The sequence below is a fragment of the Falco biarmicus genome, chromosome 1 (genome assembly GCF_023638135.1).
Source record: "Falco biarmicus isolate bFalBia1 chromosome 1, bFalBia1.pri, whole genome shotgun sequence".
Classification (NCBI taxonomy): Eukaryota; Metazoa; Chordata; class Aves; order Falconiformes; family Falconidae; genus Falco; species Falco biarmicus.
The window spans coordinates 89,038,394-89,064,002 of record NC_079288.1 but is presented as its reverse complement, the minus strand read 5'-3'; the positions used below and the strand labels follow the sequence as shown (position 1 = coordinate 89,064,002).

Here is a 25,609-nt window from a genome sequence, read left to right as displayed (position 1 = left end):
GCTCTCCTGGAGCCTTGTACCCCCTCCCCAGGGCTGGTATGGGGGGGGGTCTTGGTGTCATCCCACCTTCACGGGACCCGGGAACCCCATGGGGGAGGTGATGGAGGCTTGGATGGCATGGGGAGGTCTCTGGGGATGTGGCTCTGTGTGCTGGCATCTTGCTGTGGTGTCACCCAGCCCTTGGGTGACATGGTCCCTGCCTGCCCCAAGCAGTGATGTGGGCACACCTTGTCCCCTGGCACAGGGACTGGGGATGCCTGCAGCCACCCCAGGTGCAAAGTCCTCTGCTCCTCAGCCACAGCCACCCAGCACCCACGTCCCCTCTGGGGCACTCCAGGCAGCTGGGATGTCCTGTGGCACCCATAGGTGCCCTCCGTGCCCTCCATTTCCCAGGTTTCCCCACAGCTGGGGGTACTCAGGAGGGGCAGGATAGCCCCCAGGTGCCCCTGCACGCTATGGGGGGCTTGCAGGGAGACTTCAGCAGACCTTCGGTCTCGGAAGCACTGCTGACTGTCCCAGCACTGCCTGCAGCAGCACAGGGCAGCGGGAGCCGGATGGAAACCCTGCCCTGCAGCCACGGAGCAGGCAGCTGCCCGCTCGCAGGGCTGGGTGTCCCCCCTCAGCTGGTGCCTTCAGCCAGGGACCTCTGAAGCTCTCTCCTTGCAGGTCGGGTCTTCAACGGCTCTGCCAAACCCATCGACAGCGGTCCCCCGGTGATGGCCGAGGACTTCTTGGACATTAATGGTGACAGCTCTGGGCACGGCGTTGCTTTGCCAGCTTCTTTTACCAGCTGCAGGCAATGAGGGTCTTGGGGACAGTCTGGATCTGGGGATCACGCTGTGCCCTCATGGCTGGAGCAGCCCCACGGTGCCATCCCCATGCCACTCTCAGGGGGGTCCATCCATGCCCCTTGGAGTGCCCTGGGTGGGGGTATGGGTGCAGGGGTGGTGGCTGGTAAGCCCATCCCACCCCAGGGCTGGTGCTGGGTGATCGCACTGCTCCAAGAGCCTGCTCCTTCCTTATCTCCAGAAGTTCATGCCTAATTTTTGGCACCAACCGGGGCGATTCCCCCATTTTGGGGTACCCTGTGGGTGCCTAATTTCCTGCTCCAGGCCAGCCCATCAACCCCCATGGCCGCATCTACCCTGAGGAGATGATCCAGACTGGGATCTCGCCCATCGATGTGATGAACAGCATCGCCCGGGGCCAGAAGATCCCCATCTTCTCTGCTGCCGGGCTCCCCCACAATGAGGTGGGTCCTCACGGGGTGCTAAGCTGCTGATGCAGCCCTGGCAGCAGGTGGAGGATGAGGATGAGGATGAAGGAGGCAGTGTGGGGGGATTTGGGAGGGCTGGAGCCTGTCTTCTGTGTTTTAACTCCTCTCCCCACTGTGCTCTGGTTCTCTGCTTGCCGTGACGGGGCCAGACCCACCTTTTGTGGTGGCTGTTGTGTTCCCTGAGTGCCCCCAGCCATGCAGGGTGATGGGCTGGTGCATGCGGGAGAAGGGAAGCTCACGTTATCTTGTGCCTCAGTTTCCCCATCTGCACAGCGAGGGGTAAAGCAAACCCTGGCGTGACAAGAGCTGCACTGGCGGCAAGGCAGAGCTGATCCAGGCTGGTGTGGGGTGCCTGAGCCAGTGGGGCAGGGGGCTGCACATCATCTCGTGGCCCCACAAGCATGGCTGTACCAGGGGCAGGCAGGGCAGGAGGCAGTGGAGATAACCAGCCTGATCCATAGGCGCACCAGCGTGGTGGGTGGGCAGTGCTGCCCTGACCCCCTCAACACAGACAGTGGTGCGATGGGGTGGAAAACCATCCCTGACAGATCGGGAGTGACACAGGAGGGTGACCATGGTCAAGTCAGGGCCCGGCACAATGGGCACGGTGCCATGGCAAGGGGGCACGGCTGGCTTGGGGTGGGGGGGCTGGACCCCACTCCCCCTTGACCTGTGGGGCTGGGTGGGCAGCTGGGGGTGCTGATGCCTCTCCAGGGATGACCTCTTCTCCGCTGGTTTCTATTCGTCCTATCTCCGTCCCCTGCCCTTTGCTGCTGTGGGGCTGTATCCTGGTCCCAGGGGGGCCGTGGCCCCTCCAGTGGGGGGACTTGGCTATGGGCACTGGCCCTGTGCTGCCCGCCTGTCTCTGTCCTGCTGCAGATTGCTGCACAGATCTGCCGGCAGGCTGGGCTGGTGAAGAAGTCCAAGGACGTGATGGACTACCATGATGACAACTTTGCCATTGTCTTCGCTGCCATGGGGGTGAGTTAGTCCCGGGACAGCACAGCCCAGCCGACCTCAGCAAAGCCTGCTGAGGAGCCCAGACTGCATGGAACATGTAGGCAGCCTGGCTGCCGCCTCCCTGTTGCTGCCACGGCAAAGCCTGCCTCAGTTTCCCCGTGCATGAAGCTGCCCTGCTCTTGCTGACCAGCCTCTCCCACCTGGGCAGGTGAACATGGAGACAGCTCGCTTCTTCAAGTCGGACTTTGAGGAGAACGGCTCCATGGAGAATGTGTGCCTCTTCCTCAACCTGGCCAATGACCCCACGTGAGTCAGCCTTGGGGCTCTGGCATGCAGTTCTCCTCTCCTTTTCTCCTTTCTCCTCTCTGTTTCTCCTTTCTCCTTTCTCCTCTTCTTCGTTTCTCCTTTCTCCTCTTCTTCGTTTCTCCTTTCTCCTCTTCTTCGTTTCTCCTTTCTCCTCTTCCTCGTTTCTCCTTTCTTCTCTTCCTCGTTTCTCCTTTCTCCTCTTCCTCGTTTCTCCCTTCTCCTCTCTCCCCACTGAGGGCCTGATCTGTCTCGGGTGGATCACGGTGCAGAGCCTGGTGCTGGGTGCAGCTGGGGGTCATTAGGGTCCTGCTGTGTGTGGGACCCCCGGAGGCTGCGGGTCCCTCTGCTCCCCAGCAGTCAGCCCTGCTTCTGGGTGCTGCAAGCTCTGCACGGAGTAGCAGAGAGGGGCTGCAGAAGTGTGTGTGTGTGGCACATCTTGCACGGTGCTGAGTCCCTTGGGCTCCTCCCTGTGCCTTCCTGGCACCCCCAAAACTGCCGCTGTGATGGGATGGGGAGCAGCCTCCAGTGCAGCTCAGCGCGGGGCACTGGGGAGTACAGGGGGGTGCACACAGGCTGGGAGGGGCAGCTGGCACTGAACCCAGCCAGTGTTTGGTCCCCATGCTTTCCTGCAGTGGCTGGGAGCCGATGCCTGGGTGGGCAGTGGGTGCCTCCCTCCTCCTCCTCCATGGCCATTGCCTGGTCCCAGCTCAGGGACCCCGAGAGCTGGGGTCCCTCCTCTGGGCATCCTTGCCAACATGCTGCAGCCTGCCGGGCTCTGAGGATGCTCTGCCAGGGTGGAATTGGGATCTGGGGGTGCCCACGCTGTCTCCCTTGCAGGATTGAGCGGATCATAACACCCCGCCTGGCCCTGACCACTGCTGAGTTCCTCGCCTACCAGTGCGAGAAACACGTGCTGGTGATCCTGACAGACATGAGCTCCTATGCCGAGGCCCTGCGGGAGGTCAGCACATGTCCCCCGGATCCGCCCCAGTCCCTGTGTCCTCCCTGTGTGGCAGGGGATGAGGACTGCCCACTTGGGCTGCCCGGGATGCTTGGGGTGTTTGGGATGCTTAGGGTGCTGGGGGTTCCAGGGTGCTTGGGGTGCTGGGGGTACCCAGGGTGCTCAGGATGCCTGGGCTTCCAGGGTACTTGCAGTGTTTCGGATGCTTGGGGTGCTCAGGGTGCCTGGGATGCTTGGGGTGTTTGGGGTGCTGAGGAGTGCTCAGAATGCTTGGGGTGTCTGGTATGCTCGGGGTGCTGGGGATGCCTTGGGGTGCTCAGGGTGCCCAGGACACCTGGGGTGTCCAGGATACTTGGGCCACTTGGGATGCCTGAGGTGCTGGGGGTGCCTGGGGTGCTTGAGCCCCCCCAGCACTAATGGCAGCTCCCCTGCCCCGCAGGTGTCAGCAGCCAGGGAGGAGGTGCCCGGCCGCCGCGGCTTCCCTGGCTACATGTACACCGACCTGGCCACCATCTACGAGCGGGCTGGGCGCGTGGAGGGCAGGAATGGCTCCATCACGCAGATCCCCATCCTGACCATGCCCAACGATGGTCAGCAGCCCGGGGGGGACACGGCACGTGGCCTTGGGAAGCCACAGGGCTGGGAAATCCCAAATTGTTCTGTTTTACCACATTCTGGGGGAGATTGTAGGATCTGTCAGGGTAGCAAAGCTTGCTGGGATGATTTACGGTTATTTCCGCCCCCCCCCCCCCCCCAAGTTGTCCCTCTGGCCCCCCAGCTGGAGCAGAGCGCTGGGTTTCAGCCAAAGGGTGTAGCTGGGGGGCTCACACTTGAGGGGTGTGGAGGAGGGGGATGCGTAGGCATGGGCATAGGGGTGCACACACACGCAAGCCTAAACCAGGTGGGTCTCTGCCTGGCAATGGGGGGAACTGGCTCTTGCTCACAACCACAGGCTGGTGCAGCTTCCCTGGGGCCACGCTGCGCCGCTCAGCCCCAGCGTGGGGCACAGCCATGTCCCCTGCCCGGCTGAACAGCCAGACCTGCTTCTGGGGCTCACACCATCCTGCCTCCCCTTAGACATCACCCACCCTATCCCCGACCTGACGGGCTTCATCACTGAGGGGCAGATCTACGTTGACCGGCAGCTCCACAACAGGCAGGTTCGTTCCCGTGCCCCTGCCTGGCTCTGTGCTGTGGCGGAGTGGGGATGGATCTGGCACCACTGTCCCCCTCCCCGGCATTGGATGGGGCTGGAAACCACCTGAGAGCACCAGGATGGGGGTGCCAAGGGCAGGGGGGAGTCCGAAGTGGGGGCAGCAGTCCCCTTGCCAATACCCAGCAGTGCTGGCAGTGGGCAAATGTGTGTGTGGGTCCCCCTCTTCCTGCAGATCTACCCCCCCATCAATGTACTGCCCTCCCTCTCCCGCCTGATGAAGTCGGCCATTGGAGAGGGCATGACCAGGAAGGACCACGGGGATGTGTCCAACCAGCTGGTAAGGGCTGGGCTGCGGGGTGGGGAACCGTGATGTGCAGTGTGGGAAATGGAATCATCTGTCCCTCCAGAGCCCTCCTGCCCCTGCCTGGGGCTGAGATTGTGGTGCTTTTGGCCATGACAGATATGAGCACTTATTCCTGTCATCTCCTTGACATAAGGGAGAGTTTAGGTAAGGGGGTGGGATGCTTTACCCTTGGAAGTGGAAAATCCAGGGGATGCAAAGCCCCAGAGCACAGCTGGAGCCGTAGCTTGTCCTGCTGCAAGAAACCCAGGCTGACAGCAAGCTGGATTGTTTTCCATGCAACATATATTGTTGCCTATAATATATATACACATATACAATTATATGCATGCTGCTCCTGGAGCTGGTCAGGGGAGAGGCTGTGCTGCTGCCCGTGCTTTGCCTGCCCGGTAGGTTGCACAGTGTCTGTCCTGCCACCCTGTCTGTCCCACAGTACGCCTGCTACGCCATCGGGAGGGACGTGCAGGCGATGAAGGCGGTGGTGGGGGAAGAGGCGCTCTCGCCCGATGACTTGCTTTACCTGGAGTTCTTGCAGAAGTTCGAGAAGCAATTCATCACCCAGGGTGAGGCGGGTGGCTGGACCCCAGCCCCCAGCCGAGCGGTGGTTTGGGGGTTGGACCAGACCCCCAGCATGTCCTTGCTCCTGCCTGCTTCTCTTCCCAGGTCCCTACGAGAACCGGACCATCTTTGAGTCCCTGGATATCGGTTGGCAGCTGCTGCGCATCTTCCCCAAGCAGTTGCTCAAGCGCATCCCTGAGAGCATCCTGGCCGAGTACTACCCGCGTGATGCCAAAGCACCGGGCCAGGGGCCGGCCAGCACGGCCCTCTAACCCCTGAGCTCTGGGCTGAGCTGGTCAGCTCTGGGGAGCAGCCCTGTGTCCCTGAAACCATCCACAGGTCCCTCCTGTGGGGCTGCTGAGCAGGTGCAGAGGGCTGTGGGTCCTTGGCACCAGCATCCCAAAGCGGTCAGAAACCTTCTCTCCTTGCTCAATAAAACCAGCGTGGTCACCAAAACTTCGATGTGCTGTTGCACTTCCCACCGTGGCCGTCTCCTTCCCACCCCTGGTCCCTTCCCACCCTCCCTGTGGGAGCAGCACTCCCTGCCCAGCCCAGGCAGGCAGCCTGGTGTGGGCAGAGCTCCACGCCTGGTAGGGCAGAGGTGTGGGAAGCTGCCCAGGCACCCACTGAGACACTTGGCATCTCCTCACACTATGGCATTTTTGATTTTAAGATGACCCGGAGGTGGAAAGGCCACGAGAGGGGTGCGTTTGCTGCAGGGCTGCACGCCCGAGCATCTCCCTGCATCAAAGCAACTTGCAGCAGGGGCAGAGGGAGTTTCGGTTCCCCCTCGAGCCCTCGGTGGCTGCTGTGGCAGGGCCAGCCCTGCCTGCACCGGGGTGCTCAGCCCCCGCTGTAGCCGGTTTCACTTCCCTGCAGCAGAAGGGAGGGTGAGGGGGCAGGCACCCGGCCAAGCAGGGGGTGCTGGGTGCCATCGGCCCTGCCACCATGGCCTGGGCTGGGGAAGGTGCCGCGCAGCTGGCAGGTAAGGTTGGGGATGGGGGGGGCTCATGTGTAGCTGGATGTCCCTGCATGCCTCAAGGCAGGGTGGTGGGGGTGGCTCTGGTTGTCCCCTGTGACAACCACCGTGGTGGCTCTGGGTGCCGTGGTGGCCTCTGGGTGCAGTGGGCTGAAGGATGGTTTTCAGGGGGTGAAAACAGCCTGGAACTGTGCCTGGAGGAGGGTTGTTGCTTGTTCAGCCCTGTGTCGCGGAGGGGTGAATAACCAGTGTGTTGTATTTAGGTTGGCTGCCAGCTCCCAGGCGTGACATGTCTGTCCGTCCCTCTGCCACCCCAGGCTGTGGGACGTGCCTGTCCCAGCTGCCAGCTGCTCTTTAGGGCTTTTGCAGGCATTTGCATGCTCGTGCAGCTTCCCCTTGCAAGAACCGAGGCTGGGGGAGCAGCATTGCTTGCACAGCCTCAGCTCCACAGCTGGCCCGGGGGTCCCGGCATGGGGGTCCCAGCATGGGGTCCTGGCAAAGGGTCCCAGGGCCTTTTCTGGGCAGCACACATGTCCCGTGGGTGCCTTGCAGGCAGTGTACGGTCCCAGCAGTGGTGGCTGGATTACAAATGGGGGGGATTTAGATTCCAGAGTGCATTCCCCACCAGATTAGCTCTGTTACGGGAAGGGTGGGAGGAAGGTGCTGGATTCCTGCCCTGCTGCCGTGATGTACCACAGCCACTCTGCGAGCTGTCCTGGGGGCAGCCAGGTAAGCAGCCACCCCCCCAAGCCCACCAGCCCAGCCCCTGGAGCACCTGATGCGGTCTCACATCCCCCAGACCATTCCCCAGTGCCACAGGGCTGGCTCGACAGGGAAGCTCAGTGGTGCTGGGGGCTGTCCAGTCCCCCTGTGTCATGCTGCTGTCCCCCCACACCTGTGGGCACCAGCTGAGCCCAGCAAGGACACAACTCTGTGGTAGCACCTCTTGGGCAAGCTGTGGGCAAGGGGTTCCTGTGGCAGCGGGATGCTCTGGGGCAGCTTTTCCCTCACTCAGAATCTCTCACTGGGATTTTTCCCACCTCCTCCGAGCAGCCCTGTTACTCCAGTGCCCTCCGCTCCTTTGCTGCCCCTGGGTGCTATCAGGTCGGAGTTTTGCAGGCTGTTCCTTCTGCTCCAGGTTGTCCTGCCCTATGGACTTTCCCCATTGCCTTAGGACACACGAGTCCAGCAGCACTGACAGCCCCCTGGCCTGTGGGATGGCGGGTGCTCAGTCCCTCTCTCACAGAGCAGCATGAGGCTGAGAAAAGCAAAGGGATGGAAACATGTCTCGGGTTTCCACCTGCATGGGTGACCTTCTGGTGTGCTTTTGGTTCCCCTGCAGCCATCCTGGAGTCAGGGAGCAGTGAGAAAGAGGATGAGGATGAGGATGAAGAGGCAGCTACGGTGCAGGTATCACTCATGGGCTCATTTTCTGTTTTATTTCTTCCTCCTGCCCCTGTAACTGAGGTGATGAAGGGCTGGTCTCCCTGTGCCCTCCCATCCAGCCGTGGCTGTGTGCCACAGCACCAGGGTTCTGATCACCGGGGTGTCACAGCCACAGTACCCTCAGTGCAGCTGGCAGCATCCAGGCGGCTCACTGGGACCCTGCAGCACTGTGCCAATGCCAACGTGATGCTGTGCCAATGCAAAGCCATACTGCATGCCTATGCAACGCCATGATGATGTGATGCCATGCCAATGCAATGCCATGTGTGTGTTTCTCCCCCAGCAGCATCCATCCCTTGGCCAGGAGGTGGGTGAAGCGGAGGAGCAGCTGGCCAAGCTCGAGCAAGGTGAGCCCCGTCCCACTCCAGTGTCACATCCCAGCACGGTCCTGTACGGGGACTCAGGGTTGGCTTTAGCCAGCAGTGATGGTCTCAGTGGGATGGTGGAGGGGGAAGGTCCCTGCCATGGTGCAGAGCCAGGTGCCATCTCTGGTCCTGGGTGACCTGGTAGGGCTCAGCTGGTGCTTAGCGAGAGTGGCTGTGGTCAGGGAGGAGGGCAGGGTGCTAGCTGGGACCCCCACCCAGCACTGAGAGCTTGGCAGGTGCCTGAATCCAGCTTCTGCCACTGCCAGCATCACAGGCACTGCTGGTTGAGCTCTCAGCACTGGAGACTGAGTTCGAGATCGAGAGGACATGCCGGCAGCGAGCCGAAGCCTATGCAGCCCAGGTAGGGCTGGGCAGTGTGCCCCCACCACCATTCCCCCCACAGCATCCCAGTGCCTGCAGCCCCTCGCTGTAGGTGCAAGGGTGCCAGTGCATCCCCCTGGCACACCCAGCTTGGTGGGTGCAGTAGCAACCCCGATGCTGGGGGGTATCTCCATCCAACCCCAGGTGAAGCAGGAAAACAAGCAACTGAAGCGGCTCAGCCTGGCACCAATAGCCCCCGCGGTGCCCCCCGAGGAGCTGCGCCCCGAGGAGGACCCTGACCCTGCCCAGCACTATGAGCAGCAGCTCCAGGGTGAGCCGGGCTGGGGGCTTCCAGCCAGAAACAGTGAAGCCAGAGGCAAAGCACTGTCCCTGTCCTGATGCACCCTCAGCCTGGCTCAGCCTGGCCCTGGGGTTTTGGGTTGTGCCTGGGTCTTGTTCTGGGTAAACAAGGAGAAAGTAATGCTAACATTGAACAAAAAACATGAAACGAAAGCGCTGTTGCTCACGCTTCCTCCTTTCCCATCCTGTTTTCCCGTGTTGTCAATTTGGGCTGTGTTTGCAGCCTGATACTCCTGTCAGTACTGTGGGGATGCACTTCTTGAGGGAGCACCCCCCTGCCGTGGGATGCACACTCCAGCCAAACCCTCCATGACGAGGTGATGCCATGGCTTTCCCGGTGGGCTGAGCTTTGGTGGGGGTGGGAGGATGCTTAGGGGCAGCTTTGGGCAGGTAGAAGGGTGCTGAGTACCGGTGTGCCACTGGTTGCTGTCCCACCGTACTGCACGTGTCTGTCCCTCTGGGTCACCTCCCAGAGCGAGCTTCCAGCAGGGTCACTGGTGATATGGCCAGGATGGGGGTGAGCTGGGGGGGCTGCTGTAGCACCAGCAGCCTGATCTCAGGGACAGGCTCCGGGAGGGCTGCACTCCCCTTTCCCATGCCCCTTGCTCCCCGCTTCCTTCCCAGATCTGCAGGAGAAGATCTCCTGGCTGCTGGCACAGCAGAAGGATCTCACCATCCAGCTCCAGGACCTGCAGAGGCAGAACCAGGACCTGCAGGACCAGGTACCTCCTGGGACCCTCACTGGGACCCCCCAGCCAAGCAGGAACCCCTGGGTCCTCCTTCATCACCCTCCCCCTTTCCTTGCTCCTGCTCATCTTTGTAGCTCCTTGCTGAGATCAGGACAGGGTTTTTGGGAGGGAAGACCCCGACCTGCAGCCCCTTACCATCTCTCTGATGTCCCTGGGGGGTGGACTGGGCATGGCAGGCCCCCCCAGCTGAACTCAGGGCTGAGCAGGGGCTTGTCCTGAGGCAGCTGGAGATGGGGCAGGCGGAGCAGCAGCGCTTGCGGGCAGCCCTGGGCAACAGCCAGCGGGCACTGAAGTCCTTCAAGAGAGGTGAGCTGGGTGCTGGGTCCCCATGTCCCCTCCCTGTCCCCCTGCCAGCACGTGAAGGAGCAGCTGGCAGCTCTCCAGTGCCACCCAGTCTGGTGAACCAAAGGCAATGGTGCAGCGCTAGGAGCTGCAGCTGGATCACCAGGACATGGGTGTCCCTGTCCAAGGGAGGTGGCTGTGCCGAGATCCCTGTGGTGGCACACCCCTCCCCGTGCTGGCCTGGCCCTCCCTGAGCCCCCACTCTCCCTGACAGTGTCCCAGATTGTCACCCAGGATTACTGTGAGGTGGTGCAGCAGCTGGAGCTGGAGCAGGACCTGCGCCTGCATGCCGAAGCCTTCGCCCATGAGGTGCGGCCAGCCCCCGAATCACCCTACCTGTGGGTGCTGGGGGGGCACGTACCCACGGCAGGTCAGAGAGACAGGGGGCTGCTGGCTCTCAGTGTAGACTCCCAGTACTCAGCCCACTGCTGGCTTAGCCCTGGGTCCTGAGAGGATGAGGATGCTCCCAGGCACCCATCACGGTTCCCTGGGATGAGGATGGATGGGGTTTGCTCCCAGCCTCCCCAGAACGGGATTTTCTCTGGCTGGGGTGAGCCCGGGGGCTCGCTCCCTCCCTGACCCCCTTCCCCATGGGCAGATGTTGGTGCAAAAGAAGGAGGCGAACAGGCAGAGCATGATCCTGCTGCAGAGCGCGGAGCCCAGCACCCAGCTGCTGGTGGCCCTGCAGGAGGTGGGACGGCTGACCCGGGCGCTGGAGGAGGGCAGGCAGGAGCAGCAGCGGCGGGTGAGGAACTATCCCCAAGGGTGGGTGACGTGGAGTGGGGGGAGCAGGGCTGGGTCACAGCACAGCTCCAGGGCTGGTGGTGGTTTCCCTTGGGTGTGGGAACTGGCTGGGATCAGGATCAGACCCTTCCATCGCCTGCTCCCTGCCCATCCCACACCCTGTGATAAGCCTGGAGGGGTTGTTCTTCCATGGATTTCCACTAGCGCATTTTGGGTGCTACCACACTGTGGGAGCCCCCACACTGGGCTGGCACCCCCCCCAACCCCCTAGGCTGCCATCACCCAGCCTAGAATTGCCCTAAAATCAGCTTAAAGTTCCTTGCAAGCAGCCAACTTGTGGGACTGGGGAGCATCCATGTCCCTGGCAGGGATGGCACCGGGGGTCCCCAGCTCCTGGGCTGCACCCAGCTCCCCCTGCTTCTACAGGTGAAGGAGCTGGAGGAGCAGCTGAGCAGGCGGCCGGAGCCAGAGGAGCTGGATGTGGCCCAAGCTGCGCTGGCCACGGCAGAGGATGAGAAACTGCAGCTGAGGTTGCGGCTGCAGGAGGCTGAGCGGCGGCTGTTGAGCCTGGAAGAGGAAGGTGGGTGCTGTCACCCCTTGCCCGACACAGGCAGGAGCCTGCAGCGGTGCCACAGGGATGCCCACGGCGCCGCCTGCCCACGGCTGGGCTGGGCTTAGGCTCCGAGGGGCAGCAGCCCTCCCACGCGGCCCCAACCATACCCTGTTGCAGTGGCGTTGCTGCAGGAGAAGCTGGCCCAGGATCCCCCGCTGCAGAGCCAGACCCCTGAACCAGTTGCACGCGTACCACCACCACCACCACCGCTGCCACCACCTGCACCCGCTGTCCCCGTGGAGTAAGTGACACCACTGGACATCCTGGTCACCTCCTGTGGAAAGCAGCTCCAGCAGCCCAGGGGCTTCCAGCTTGTCTCTGCCATGGCAAATAAGCCGGGCTGGGGGCAAACTCCTCTCCCCCCATGCCCATTGCTCTTGCCCGCCGTGCCAGGCTGTCCCCAAGCCATGCCTGGGCACTATCTCTGGGCAGGGGCAGAGCTGGCTGCAGGGGCCAGACCCCAGCGGGATGTCGGGGAGGGTGAGGTGGCTCTGGCTCTGAGCCGGCGGGGTCCCGGGGGCAGGCTGGGCGTTTGTGTCTGGCATTCTGGGGGCGAGGGGTGCAGCTCTCACCTCTCCTCTCCCTTCCAGCCCACTGGCAGCAATCAGGCAGAGGAAGGGGCTGGCAAACCTGCAGCGCAGTAAGTCCCCCCCACTTCCTGCATCCTGGGGAGGTCCTGGTGCCACGGGGGTCCCCTGGCAGTGCCACGGGGATGGCAGTCCCTAGGCAGGGAGAGATTGGCGTTTCTCTGGGACAGAGGTTTGCCAGCACCGTGTTGGTTCAGGCATCTCCCATCCATCCAAAGGTGTTGCTCCAAGCTCTCACTGTGGAGTGAGGGGCACCCCACCAACATACCCCCCCCCCCCAAAGAGGGTGCTCAGGCCCCAGCACCCCTGTCCTGCCCAGCATGCATGGCTGTGCCAGCCACAGTCCCTGGCACAGGTGGGAGATGAGCCCTGGCAGGGTTGTACCTGGGTTTGGCCTCGAGAGAGGGACCCCCCAGGCTTGGGGGGACTGCAGGGTGGCAGCAGCTCCCCACCCCAGCATGTACTGAGCCCTGTCATGAGTGCATGGGGTCTCAGCATGGTGCTCCCTGCACAGCCAAACCAGAAGCTGACGATGCTAAAGCTCGAGCTGTGCAGGAGATGATGGAGCGGATAAAGAACGGGGTGGTGCTGAGGCCCGCCAAGGACCGGCTGCCCCTGGGCCAGGTAGGCAGGAACTGGGGCTTGGCCACTGCCAGACACCCCCATCCTATGTGGGAATGTCCCCAGGGAGCCCTGGGACTTGGGGTGGGTTTGGGGTGCATCAGCAGCCCCGGGGAACTGCAGGGCCAGCAGGATGGGGCCACATCTCCTCCCTCCTCCCCTCCTGCAGGGTTCGGCAGTGGTGCCCGGCAAGCAGAGGAGCGCAGCGCTGGAGCTGCAGGGCATCCTGGTGAGCAGCCCTGTCCCCCAGTGGGTTGACACCAGGCAGTGGTGTGGGGACACTTGGGTGCCACTATCCCCAGCTGCAGCTGTCCTGTGTGGGCCTGTGCCAGGCCTGTCCTGGCTGGCCGGGATTGCATCCCTGGGGGTCCCAGCACCTGGATGTGGCCCCTCAGCATCTGAGCCGTCTGCGGTGTTTCCTAGGGTGCCATGAGGAGGGCGAGCAGGAGGTCCAGCCAGCGGCAAAGCAGCCTGAAGGGCAGGGACAAGCAGCTGGAGTCCATCTTGCAGCGGCGGCGCTGGGCGGTGGATGCATCCACACCCGCATCCCCACCTCCATCCGCGGCGCCCGGCACTGGCTCCCTGCAGCAGGACCCTGAGGATGCTGGGGCTGTGGGGAGACCGGATCCTGGTATGGAGTAGGGCTTGGTAGCAAGTGGATGTGGGGGCTTGGGCTGGATGACCCCCCCCGGAGTGAGAACATCCCCAGGGCCAGGTGCAGTGTCCCCTTGGTGTCCCACCGCTAGCCCCACTGACGCTCTGCAGTCCCCTCCCATCACCATCCCTGGTGACAAGCTGCTGGGTGCTGGCATGGGTCCCCATGGGCTCTGCTCTTGCTCACACCCCACTCAGCATCTCCTCTCCATCTGTCTCTCCATTTCTCCCCAGGGGACAAGGACATCGGCACAGCTCCATTCAGGTGCTCATCGGGGAGTGGGGAGGGGGTCCCGTTCAGACCCCGAGCAACAAGTGGCCTCCCCAGGGCCCGGCCCCTCTCCCACCTGGCCAGAGGCAGGGGAGAGCCAGGGTAGAAGCAGCTTCATCCCCTGCTGCCCTTCGCCCAGCCAGAGCTGCACGGCTGTGGCGAGACAAGGAGTGAGCACGGTGGCAGGAATGGCTGCTCCAAGCTTTCACCCTCATTTTCCAGTAGCTTGCATCCTCTTGTGCTTTAATTAAAGCAAGGTGCCCCTGGGTGCCTGCATGCCACGTTGTCACTGGAGTGGCACATCTGCTGGGTGAAGGGGGTGGCAGTGGGATGGGGATGGCACTGGAGCTGCTGCAAACTGGTCCTGGTGAGAGACCTCATGGGACCGGAGCAGGGCACCCACCCTCCTGCCACCCCAGGGTGCCTGGCAGCTGGGCAGGGACACGCATGACAGCACTTACCCACTGTGAGGAGATACTTGTGTTCCACTCCCTTTGACATCTGAAGTCGCCACGTTTAAGGAGGTAAATGGCACCCAGACCCTGATGGCAAGGGACTGGGGCTTGTGTCAAGGCAGAACGTGCTGTGGTGTCCCATGTCCCCTGCTGCGGTGCTGACCAGGGGATGCAAGACCCCTCTCAGTGCCAGTGGAGCCCCTGGGAAAGCTCTGAGCCCCAGCTGGCAGCATGGAGGGGCTGGCACCGTATGTCTGCAGGTGGGGCCCCCCATGGTGCCCTTCGTCTGCAGCTTTTGTCTCCTGTGTGGGACCCTGGGGAGTGACACCTAAACTCCTGCTTCTGGTGAAGGGAAACCCCCACACCCTTGAAGGTCTCGGGTTTTCCTTTGGATTCCCCGATCCCTCAGGCAGCTCCCACTGGGTGATCCCCATCTCTGCATCCAGCCTTGGGGAGGGCTGCACCCCCATTGCCGGGGCCGGGGGGGCGGGGCAGGTTCAGGTCAGCTGTTCCTGGGTTCCCAGGAGAGTATGGTCCAGTCAAATCCACTTCTCCTGGTACGCCAATGTTGGGGAGCCCAGTGCTCCCAGGCTTCACCCAGCAGCACCCCAGGTTGAACGGTCCCTCTAGGCCCGCAGCTCCAAGGCTGGGGTCCCCAGTAAGCCAGCAGACCCCCATCGCTCAAAGGGATGATGCTCTTCAGCCTATGCCTGTTTTTGACCAGCAGCCACCGAGGGCTCGAGGGGGAACCGAAACTCCCTCTGCCCCTGCTGCAAGTTGCTTTGATGCAGGGAGATGCTCGGGCGTGCAGCCCTGCAGCAAATGCACCCCTCTCGTGGCCTTTCCACCTCCGGGTCATCTTAAAATCAAAAATGCCATAGTGTGAGGAGATGCCAAGTGTCTCAGTGGGTGCCTGGGCACAGGAGATGGGGTTTCCCCTCGAGCTGCTGACTCTAAGGCTCAAACCCTGCCATACCCATGCCACGGCTCTTCCTTTCAAACCCAAACATAACCTTAATTTAATTGTGGTTTCTCCAGCTCCGCTGTTTTATGGCAGGCAGGCAATGCCGAGTGGGGGAAAGGCAGTGAGAGCATCCTCATCCCTTGCACCAGATAGTTAATTTGCCGGGGAAATTCCCCTTTTGGTCTCAGGGCTGGTGTCATTGCAGGCAAGTTGTCCAGTTCAAGACCTGAACTTGCAGCAGGGAGAACGAGCTGGGTCTGCACCAAGCCCCTACGAGAAGCCAGAGCTGCAGGTGGCGGCTGCTCAGCCATCAGCATTGTGCCAGAGCGTGGTTTTCGAGGGGGAAGCCATGTGATGGGGAGCTGGTGGCTCCTCAAACGTCCCTTCTGCAGGCGGAGGGGGGCACCCCTTCCTTCAGACGATGCCACAGGGACATGGAGGGTGTTAGGGCAGGTTTGTGCTGCCCATCACTTGTGTGGGCCCCTATAGAAGCAGGCACATACATCCTGCATCCCCTATAGAGGGCTAAGCCAGCTGCCCAACCCAGGATGCCTTCTCTCTTCTCCAGTTTATGCCATTGTGTACCACAGCAGCGCACCAGCCGTGGCTGCTCCCGAGGAGCGTGCCCATTCCACACTGCATCTCCCTCCCAAGGTTAATTATCCTCCCTGTTAAAAACACCGGTGTTAGTTGTAGTCTGGATTTATGTACCTCCCGCTTCCAGCCAATGATTTCATAATGCCTTTTTGCAGTAATTAAAGAGCTGTCTGGGATCAGGCCGAACGGCCCAAAGCACTAATGACATGCCAGGAAACCTGCTCCGCGGCCACGGTGGCACCGGAGAAAGGGTGAGCTGGCTTGGATGCACCCAAGGAGGGGACAGGTCCCTGCCCAGTGGACCTGTGGTAGCTGCGGTCCCCCGTTCCCTGAGGACAGCCTGGAGTGTTACAGCACTCCATCACTCTGCTTTTTAAAGTACATTTTCTTTCTCCTTCTTGAAAGCATAGCCAACTTGAACTAAAATATTTAAGGCAAGGAGCTGATCTTTCTAATTACCAAGTGTTTTTCGTCCTGGCCTTTCGATTCTCCAGACACCTGAGGGCTATCATGTGGAAAGCAGACAAGGAAAGGCTGCTTGTGAGATGTACGAGCTCACCAAACTAAAGGATGAATGTCAGCTTGTTCAACAGATCCTCTTACTGGAAAAGAAGGCAAGAGCCACAGGGACCACAGCACCGAGACCAGCTTCACCAGTTCAGAAAGCCCAGGGAGGCTGGAGCCAGGCTGCCCCCCCTGCTCCTCCTCTCCCCTGGAGCTGAGTTTCTCCAAATCCAGGTTTTTAGGCGATTCCAATCATGAGGGACCCAGCACCACCGGGCTCTCACCTTTCGATCCCTGCTGAATCCGGCCTCCTCTGTGCACCTGCTGGGAGCCATCGGGGAAAATGTCGCGGCCCCAGCACGGTTACTCATCAGCTGCCTGCCCTTTCCCACCGCCGTGCTGCCCGCTCCGTATCGAGTGAATTCCTCTCCCCTGATTACACCCTCCAAACACCCATGAAAATCAATGCCGGCTCTGCTCCCGCCGGATGGGAAAGCCGTGCCCAGCCGGCTGCACCGTCCCCAAGCTGCTGGAGCCCCCGCAGCCAGGGCAGAGGGGCCGAGCAGGCAGAGATGCTCCGGAGGGCAGCTGTGTATTAATATACATGACTCTTCAATACTTAATCACAGTGGTAATTCACACTTCTTTTTAAGCTACAGCTTCTTGCAAACCCACTGTGGGTGGGCTCTGGAGCATCCTTGCCTCAGCCCTAGGAATAATCAGGGATTTTAGATCTTATTCACCAGGTTTCCCAGGTTTCAGGGCAAGGAACAGGGCGTTTTGACCAAAGCCGGGCTCCCGTGAGAGGGTGCATTTTCAGGAGCCAGCCCCAAACCTCTCTGGTTACAGCAGGAGACAAGAGCCCAGCCGGGGAGCAGAGCATGGTCCTCACAGCCCCACAGCCTTACCTTCTCCCGTGCAGCTGTAGCCTTTGGGGGTGTGTGTGTGTGCTTTTTCTGGTGCTTGCCTTTTAAATATTTATAGGGTTTCGCTCGCTATTACTCGTCTTCTCTGAATCTGGTTCAGCTCAAAGAAATGTGTGTCATTAACATCTTAAAACACCCGATGATCACAAGCCATAGTCAGGAAAAATGGATTTGTCATCTGGAAAAATACAAAGTAATCTACCCTTGCTTTCTGGCTAAGTGAACAGGCAAACAAGGATTAAAAAGACTTGGTAAAAGGGACATTAGAGCTACTGATCTTCTCCATTTACATCCTATCCACTAGGTTAGTGGCAGGAGTCCCAGGGCTCTGCTTTTACTGCTGTACCCTGCAGAAAGAGCCCTCCATCATGCCCTGCTCTTCCCATCGTGGCACTGACAGCTCTCAAGGAGTTTTCCATCCCTCCTGCATCATGTTCTATGAGGTAAAACTAAACTTAAAACCTGAGCAAAGGCTGGTGAGAGGCACGGTGCTTGCCCTGCCATCCTCAGCCATGCAGACCTGGCTCAGGGGGGGTTTTGCCTCTCCTGCTGCCCCTGGCCAGCGCCTCTCGCCTGCCCGGGCCCAGCTGCCTGCACCCGAGGCGATGGAAACTGTGAAGCACAGTTTAGAGCAGAGCTGTGAACACACATCCAGAGCTTCCCAGCAGCCTGCTGCCCCCCTGGTGCCACCCCCTGCGCTGCTGGCCTCCGCCTCCCTCCATGGCTGGAGCCCTATTCTTCAGCCTAAATGTGGCCAAGGTTAAGCTTCAGGGAAGGGTGCAAAAGCATCCGGCTTGTCCTTCTGCTTGCCCAGGCAGTGAGCAGGGGCAGGGGGGCCCAGCGTCCCCCACCCTGTGGCCTTGAAACAAAATTACAGCACAGCACCCGAGCCAGGGAGCAGCTTTGCTAGGAGCTTCCCAGCTCTACAGGCAAGGCCAATGCTCTTCTCCTACCCCTACCCTTGCATCTTCTTGCCTGCTTTGCCTGCTGCTAATCACTCTGCTTTGCTTTCAGTGCTTTTACCTTTCTGCAACTCCCCGATAACAAAGAGCTCTGTATAAACACCTCCTGCTAACCCCTTTCAGTGATCAGCATCTCCCAAGGCCTCTGCAACATGCCTTCTGCAGCCCTCGGGTCCCCTCAACAGCTCTCTTGTCCTCCAGTTTTTGTCTAAAAGTATAAAAAATAACCAGCAAGCACAGAGGGTAATTTCCTTACGTGACACCAGCTCAACATGGGAGCTGAACACTTGTGAGCCAGAGGGACGCCACCGCATCCAGCCTCTCCAATAAGGTGAACTTCCATCTATAACCTTTATTAGAGGAGCAGCTCTCAAACAGAAACCACACATCTACTGTATGAGCATCAGATCACACCAGTGTTAGTGGGCCCTGAACATACCTGTGGCAGGGAGGGGTGTGGTGGGACCACGTGCCTCACTTTTGCCTTCAGCCAGAACTGGCCACAAGAGGAAAATGAACCATTTTCTTCTGAAACACCTCAAAAAGCCTTCCCAAGCTGTGAAATGCGCTGTCAGTGCCCAGGCATTCCTGCGCTACAGCCGCACACAGCCCTGGCTCCTGGCTAGCGTGGGGACACCTGGCTCTGGCACAGGCTGAAGGTGACCAGCAACAAAGCAGAAAGGGGGGGAGGATAAAAAGAGGGGGTTTGTGATTACGACGAACAAGAACAAAGGGTTCACCTCCTTCTCAGTATGATCATCTACTTTTTTTTTCCCTTTAGGAAAGGAAAGCCCTGGTGAGTTTAGCAGCACTGGGAACACCAAGCAGATGAAACCCAAGGGAAGTCACGGTGACCTGCTCAGCATCTCATTCCCCTCACATGGAGTGGAGAATTGCTTTCTGTGAAATGGCTTCCTGGGGCCTCGCTCAGCCAGCCAGCACTACTGCAGCATCCTGGCCACTCAGGGAGGCTTCCAGCAAAACCAGAGAAGAGAAGAGTGGGTATTTCCAACATTAAAATCACACAAAACGCAGCGTCGAGTCCTTCCAGGTCACCTCCCTGCAGCTGCAGAGCACAGGGAGAAGTGCCTGCCCTCATGCTCCCCTCCCAACGCATGCCACACAGAGGGATGCCGGCATCCTCCAGTGCTGGCAGGCTCCCAGCAGGAATATGCGGGAGTTTGACAGTTTGATTACTTTATTCTTTTTTTTTTTTTTTTAATTAATGGCTCTGTGTAAAACTCATTTAAACGTCAAGCACGTTCTGCCACCACTCTGAGGGAATGGTTCCCCCACAGCCAAACTACACCATGCGCAAACTCCTGGCTTTAAACCCCAGCAGGTGACAATGCCTCCCAGGTCCCTGAGCAGGGTGGGCAGCGCTGGGGGGGCCAGACACTCCTTGCGCTCAGCTGGAGCCAAACATCCTTCTTGCACACAGTCCCGGGGGATCAGCAGAGCTGTATAAAAAGGTGCGAGCCCTCCCCGCGCGTGTCCAGCGCTGCTGGCACCTCCGGTCACTGCCCAGTTTATACGTTCCTAGCAAAATCCCTTTGAGAAACATCAAGGAGGGTTCGAGCAAGGCCTGGGGACAGTGCTCCCTCGCAGCCCTCTGCACAGTTTGGGTCTGCCCTGCTCCGTCACCGCAGCCAATGTCGGCTGCCTCCGGGGCTCAGTAAATCTTCTGTCGGCTAGGCAGGATGGCCTCCTTGATGAAAGAGAAGATGAGTAGGATACCGGAACGCTTACCCCTCTTCCCCTTGGTGAAGTAGTTGGAAACCACGTCGTCTGCAGAGAAAAGGGAAAAAACAATCAAACACAAACCCACTGACGGCCATGGGAGCCCTGGGATGGGTCATCTTGATTTCAGGGCAATGCATGAGCTGCCTTTAAAGCATGGAATTTTTCGGTTTGCTCACATCTAGCCTGCCTGGGTGCTCCCAGCAGCCACTGACAGGGAGCCCAGATCCTGAGCTCCCTTTCTTGAAGGTGTAGGGAGGAAAAGGACAGGGCCCCAGGACCAGAGAGAAGCAGGATGCAAAGCTGGAACAGCCCTCACCCTGCAGAAGCCCCCCTTTTTCCTGCCTTGGCTTTTGGAAGGGTTTACCCAACTAGCTGACCCTGCTCCCCACTCTGTGCGGAGGGAATGGGGTAGGCTGAGCACAGCCCCTGTCAAAATCCAGCAGGTGTCTGCCCAGGCTTTGGGAATGCTCACCTCCAGGCTGCACCGTGGAAGGCAGGACGTTCTCTCCAGCCGACAAAGAGACAAAAAATGCAAAAGGAATTAACCACAGGCAGAACGTGAAGTAGGCGAGAACCTGCAGGCAGAGCAAGAGAGGCAGTGAGGACTGAGCCACAATGCACCCAGGAGCCCTTCACACACTGACTTCTGTCCGGGCTGATGCCCACAAGCGCTGCCTTAGCCCCAGCTGTAGCTCCCTATGACACACCCCACGTTCCTACCTGAACCCCTCAAGAGAAAGGGCACTGAAGGGAGAGAACTGCAACTCAATCTCTCCCGAGTCTCTCGGGTGCAGAGATAGCATTGCCCTGCAAAGCTGATAAGGGGATAAAATTCACTCAGTAACTTCCACAGAAGGACAGGGCACACAGGAAAAGCCCTTGCTCCTGTCTTAGGTGCCCGAAAACCCTTACTGCTCCCAAATCCCAGAATTAAAGAACAGAATTAAAAAGGAGGAAATTGGTCGTGCTGTTATTACTAATTAAATCCTCTTTACACCTTCCAGGGACTAAAAGGAAGAGCCAAGACCTGGGCTTGGCTCCTCCTGCCCTGGGGTGGGACGCTGGTACCAAGCTGCCACACCAGCTTCCCTGTGCATACAAATGCTGGAGAAGTGTTAAACTTCATTAAAAGGTTGTTGTTTCTTTTATTTTTGGTGAAGGGTGTTTTTTTGTGTGTGTTTTTTTTTTTTTTTTTAAATTTGCACTAAGTGGCAGCTACTGTTGGGCCCAAACAAGCCTTTTGGTGAATCTAGACCTTTGTCTTGGCAGGTGTGAGAATGGTGACACAGAAGAATTAGTGTGTAGAAGACATAAAAATAATGAACAATAATTCCAAAAGGGAAGTTACTTGTGGTTAGCTTATAAAAAAAAAAAAAAAGATTATTTTCTACTTTCCTAGTTTTTAGCATTTCAGAAAAAAAAATAATCTGTGCTTAACATTCAGTATTTCTTCTGCTCTGGAGTTGGGTGAGAAAGGCCCAAGCCCACAGCTGAGAAAAGAAACCGTCATTTCCCTGGTACTTCTGAGGGAATGAGCACAGGAACCCCCAGGGAAGGTCTACGAAAAATATCCTCAGCGTGTCTTACTGCTGACTGAAAAAATAGCATTTTCCTCTTGCCCCTCCCACCAGCAGCTCCACGCTGGCTGGAAGAACACGGATCGACTCCTTCCCAAAGGTCTCTCACCTCAGAGAACAGGTAATACTCCTCGGCGAAGTACTGGAACGCTAAGTAGTGATTGAATATAACCAGCACTGCCAAAGGAAAACACAGCAAAGTCAGTCTCCAGCCAGGAAAAAATACCATCTGCTTATTCCAAGGCCCCCAAAAGAGGACATCCACCTCCACTGCCGCAGCCCCTGCGAGGAACACCTCCTCTGTCGCACGTCCCCTTCCCCTCAGCCCCTGTACACCTGGAATCCTGCTGTTGCTAAAATATTTTCACGCATCTAGTGAGAAATGGTGTGAGCAGCCAAAGTTCCCTCCCCCAGCTCCATTCCGTGCAGCCCTGGTCGAGTCCCTCGTCCCTCTGGTGCTTTACTTTCAGTGTCCCCAAGGGCACCCTGGAGAGCCCAGCTTGACACTTGCTAATGTTGCGTAGCGCTGAGAGAAGCAGCGAAAACCCCTGTGTCCCTGACAGCTGCTGCGGAGAGAAGCTCTTCTGCCATCTGTAAACCAAGTCAAGCTGAAATGCAGCCAGGACAGGAGGGTTAACGCTGTCCTTGGCAGCGAAAAACACCACTTAGCTCTTAAGAAGCAGGAATCAGAAATTCTTTTGCCTTTTATCTGAGACACCAAGCCCAGGAGCACCAGCTCAGCACAGCCCCAGCAAGAGACAGCCCCAACACAAAACGCTGCACCCTGCGCTGCTTTGCTGTCCCTCTAGCCTAAGGATGTCACCCAAGATTCAGATGAGAGTCTAGGTCTGTCAGAAAACACACCTCCTGGTCTACACACCGCGGGAGAGCTACATGCATTTTCAAATAGTGGATAAAATCCTGCCTACATGAACGCTTTGAGGAGCAAAGGTATTTCAGTTGTACACAGACAGCACCCTGAAATATGCATAAGGACTCCAGAAAGTCACAATGAAGGAAATTTTGCCCGTTTGCTACTTAAGGTGTCACTACAAATCACTCAGAGCAGAGATCTGAAGCCAGATCCATGCACAGGACACCGAAACACGCAGGAGACTCGGCAACTCGCAGCAGGAGAAAACCATTTGATCTACTCAGAGCAGCCAAAACCCAGTTTAATTAGCACAGCTGCTGGCCCACAACCTCTGAACTCCCATGTTTGGCCCACGACATGGCTCTGGCTGTTTGTCAGCCAAGCACAGCAGACAAACTAAGCTGCCCACTTTGGTCAAAATATCAGTGCTGCTAATCTGAGCCCCTGCTCAACCCCACATCACAACCCTGCGCCAGCTGCTCAGACAAGAGGAGAGACCGTCATGCCTGACCTGCCCCAGGGTTTGCCCAGGCAGGGCCAGGCAGCCTGCAGCCCAGCCAGGGATGGAGCTACAACGGCTGCAGAAACAGGCTTGGCGAACACCACAGGAAAGGTGCAAATGTGGCAAATAAAAATCCCCAATTTAAGCTCAGCAACACACTTTTCTAACTATACTTTCTACAGTAACCCTGCTGAACTTCTACATTAATTGTGAAAATTTGTCTCAAAGCTTTTCTTTCTCTAAACATAAGCTCCTTATGATCACACACACATGCACCATCTCACACAGCTCAGCATGACACCAGGATGCAATTAAACATGCCAGGTTTTTTTAGTTTGCTTCAGATCCCTTCTGTTCTTTATCAAGACCCAGTGAACACCCAGAACAGGAGGTTTACAGGAGAATGCCAAAGCTTTGGGCTGGCTAGGATTTCCTTTCCCCAGTGCTGCTGCCTGAGTTTGGAGCAGAACTGGCTGGAGGCGAGGCAGCGGGTGCCCGAGAGAGCCCGGCATCCCCAGCTCTGTGCCAGGGCACACAACCAAAGGCACTTCCCACATCACCATGCCCAGCCCACAATTATCGCAGCCACATCATCAAACACCATTGAAAAGTACAGCACAAAGCTCAAAGTCCTTTTAAAAGCCACGGGGGCTGCAACAGTAAAACCCAAACCTTTGCTGCCACCCAGAGCCCACCCGGTGATGGGGCTGATGAGGCTTCCTCCACCCCTACGCCCACTCCCATAGGAAGGTGACAGCTCCACTCACCGCAGGACAGTATGAAATTGGAGGACGTCAGGACGATGAAGGGAAAGGTCTGCAGCAAACCGAAGTAGACCAGGTTGGTGAAGAGCCCTACGCCCACCATGAAACCAGGAAAGTGCTCGAAGAGGTAGAGGCCAACCAGCACAGCTGAGGAGAACTGGAAGAGAGAATGGGGGTTGCCTGGGGCAAACACAAAGGTGCAGACAGAGAGATCGTGGGCAGCTGCATGGGCAGGAATCCTGCTGTGATTTTTACAGTGGTCTGATGACACATCTCCCCACGCATCTCCCTCTCAGCCCCTTGGGAAAGGTCCAAACAAGAATGCCACCTTCCTGGTGCAGCTCCTGGTAGGACGTACTATGGCTGGGCCTCAGTTTCCTCAGCCAGGGAATGCAGTGCCACCCAGGAGGAGTCAGGCAGGATCACCACCTCCCTGGTTAAATTAAGCGAAGCGCCAATCGAAGCAGCCCCTGACAACCTCCCTCCTTGGGAGACAGAACTGCCTTGGGACCAGGGGAAGCAGGAGCTCCCCAAGTGCTTGTTGCCTCTGCCCAAAGCCAACGTCCCACATCACAGCTGCCCTGCCAGCCCCGCTGCTGCCCCAGAGGCACACTCAGTGAGAAGCTGCCCGCTTCTGCGAGCACAGGGACTTACCCAGATCATGTATTTGATTATCCTCCTGGTGACAACTGTGTACTCCTCAATCAGCTCCGCCAGGTAGTACAGCCCAGCAGCTGCAGGAGAAACACCCAGCTCAGCCCCGCGGGCCGGAGCAGGGGGATGGGAGGGACCGAGGTAAACCCCGGTGCCTTCAGCTGTGGGGGTCCGTGCTCACCCAGTGCGGGAGGGACTGAAGGGCAAGGGTGACACCCCCCTCCCCACGACACTCTGGGGCACCCAGGGGACCTCAGGGGCACCCAGTCTCTGGAGGACCCAGAGGCACTGGAACGCCAATGGGACGCCCAACCTTTGGGTCACTCTGTGGCACCCAGGGGCCCCCAGTGTCTGGGGAACTCTGTGGCCTCGGTGGCATGCAGGGGACCCCCAATCTCTGGAGGACCCAGGGCATCAGAAACACCAATGGAACCCCCAATCTCTGGGGCACCCAGGGTGTCCCCAGGGGTCCCCCAGTGACCCCCTATCTCCGGGGTACCCAGGGGGCCCCCAGTCTCTGTGGCACTCTGGGGCATCCAGAGGACCACCAGTCCCTGGAGCACTCGGGGACATTGGAAGCACCGACAGGACCCCAATCCTCGGGACATCCAGGGACCCCCAATATCTAAGGCATCGACGGCACCCCCAACCCCTGGGGCACCCAGGGACCCCCAACCCCTGGGGCACCCAGGGATGCCCGGGACATACCGGCCAGGCCCGGGCCCCCGGGAGCTGGTGGACCCGCGGCCCCTAACCGTGTGCCAGCAGGAGCCCAGGCTTCCCCATCCCGGGCGTCACCTCCCCTATCGAGAAACACACGACATATCACGACAGCCCCTGGGCGGAGCCTGCGGCCGGGCCCAGACCCCGCGCGGCGGCACCCCCGAGCGCCCCGGTCCGCGGCAGCCCCCCGGCGGCGGCCTCACCGATGGCCAGGGTGACGAAGGCCACCTGGATGAGCAGGGACAGCCAGCTCAGCACGTAGATGAACCACATGGCGGGGCAGCCCCGGGCCGGGCCCCGCCGCTCCCGCTCCTGCTCCCGCGGCGGCGGCGGCGGCGCTGAACACGCGGCGCCGGAACAAGAGAGACCGGCCCGGCCCGGCCGCCTGCGCCACAGCGACCCCTGCAGGCGGGGAGGGCTCCCGCCCGCCTCCTACTGCGGGGCGGGGAGCCACGGGGGACCCCGAAATGTGCAGGGGCCCCCAGAACTGTACACTCCCCCCCCGAGATGTACAGGGACCCTCCAAAACTGTGCAGGGACGTTGAAACGTGCTGGGAACCCCAAAACTGTGCTGGGACCCCCAAAACTGTGCAGGGCCCCCCAAAACTGTACAGAGATCCTCCAAAACTGTGCAGAGCCACTGAAACGTGCTGGGATCCCCAAAACTGTGCTGGGATCCTCAAAACTGTTCAGGGACCCCCGAACTGTGCTGGGACCCTCAAAAACTGTGCAGG

General features: G+C 59.3%; 3 protein-coding genes across 9 annotated transcripts; 2 read left to right on the top strand and 1 right to left on the bottom strand.

Moving 5' to 3' along the window:
* The first annotated feature begins 825 nt into the window (after positions 1 to 825).
* ATP6V1B1 (ATPase H+ transporting V1 subunit B1) lies at positions 826 to 6,018 on the top strand. Its single transcript, XM_056350312.1, has 9 exons — positions 826 to 1,252; positions 2,156 to 2,257; positions 2,445 to 2,542; positions 3,380 to 3,503; positions 3,943 to 4,093; positions 4,581 to 4,663; positions 4,892 to 4,996; positions 5,454 to 5,583; positions 5,684 to 6,018. Exons 1-9 carry the CDS (start codon positions 1,154 to 1,156, stop codon positions 5,848 to 5,850), a joined length of 1,059 nt encoding a protein of 352 aa, XP_056206287.1. The 5' UTR covers positions 826 to 1,153; the 3' UTR covers positions 5,851 to 6,018.
* Positions 6,019 to 6,406: 388 nt separating this feature from the next.
* LOC130154288 (shootin-1-like) lies at positions 6,407 to 19,072 on the top strand. 7 transcript variants are annotated; one of them, XM_056350264.1, is made up of 19 exons: positions 6,757 to 7,286; positions 7,900 to 7,967; positions 8,287 to 8,350; positions 8,635 to 8,729; positions 8,894 to 9,020; positions 9,674 to 9,771; positions 10,023 to 10,104; positions 10,355 to 10,449; positions 10,739 to 10,885; positions 11,311 to 11,464; positions 11,615 to 11,738; positions 12,088 to 12,137; positions 12,599 to 12,708; positions 12,875 to 12,934; positions 13,129 to 13,336; positions 15,255 to 16,781; positions 17,381 to 17,519; positions 18,240 to 18,369; positions 18,820 to 19,072. In XM_056350264.1, exons 1-16 carry the CDS (start codon positions 6,935 to 6,937, stop codon positions 15,536 to 15,538), a joined length of 2,118 nt encoding a protein of 705 aa, XP_056206239.1. In that variant the 5' UTR covers positions 6,757 to 6,934; the 3' UTR covers positions 15,539 to 16,781; positions 17,381 to 17,519; positions 18,240 to 18,369; positions 18,820 to 19,072. The 7 variants fall into 7 exon arrangements, with proteins under 7 accessions (XP_056206275.1, XP_056206265.1, XP_056206239.1 ...); XM_056350300.1 differs by lacking the exon at positions 6,757 to 7,286 and adding an exon at positions 6,407 to 6,563 and having other exon boundaries at positions 8,290 to 8,350; positions 15,255 to 17,519; XM_056350290.1 differs by lacking the exon at positions 6,757 to 7,286 and adding an exon at positions 6,407 to 6,563 and having other exon boundaries at positions 15,255 to 17,519.
* TEX261 (testis expressed 261) lies at positions 18,366 to 25,229 on the bottom strand. Its single transcript, XM_056350323.1, has 6 exons — positions 25,079 to 25,229; positions 24,153 to 24,232; positions 23,502 to 23,655; positions 21,468 to 21,535; positions 20,254 to 20,356; positions 18,366 to 19,826 (listed from the first exon to the last, which is right to left on the bottom strand). The coding sequence occupies exons 1-6, from the start codon at positions 25,146 to 25,148 to the stop codon at positions 19,711 to 19,713; spliced, it is 591 nt and encodes a 196-aa protein (XP_056206298.1). The 5' UTR covers positions 25,149 to 25,229; the 3' UTR covers positions 18,366 to 19,710.
* Positions 25,230 to 25,609: the final 380 nt, after the last annotated feature.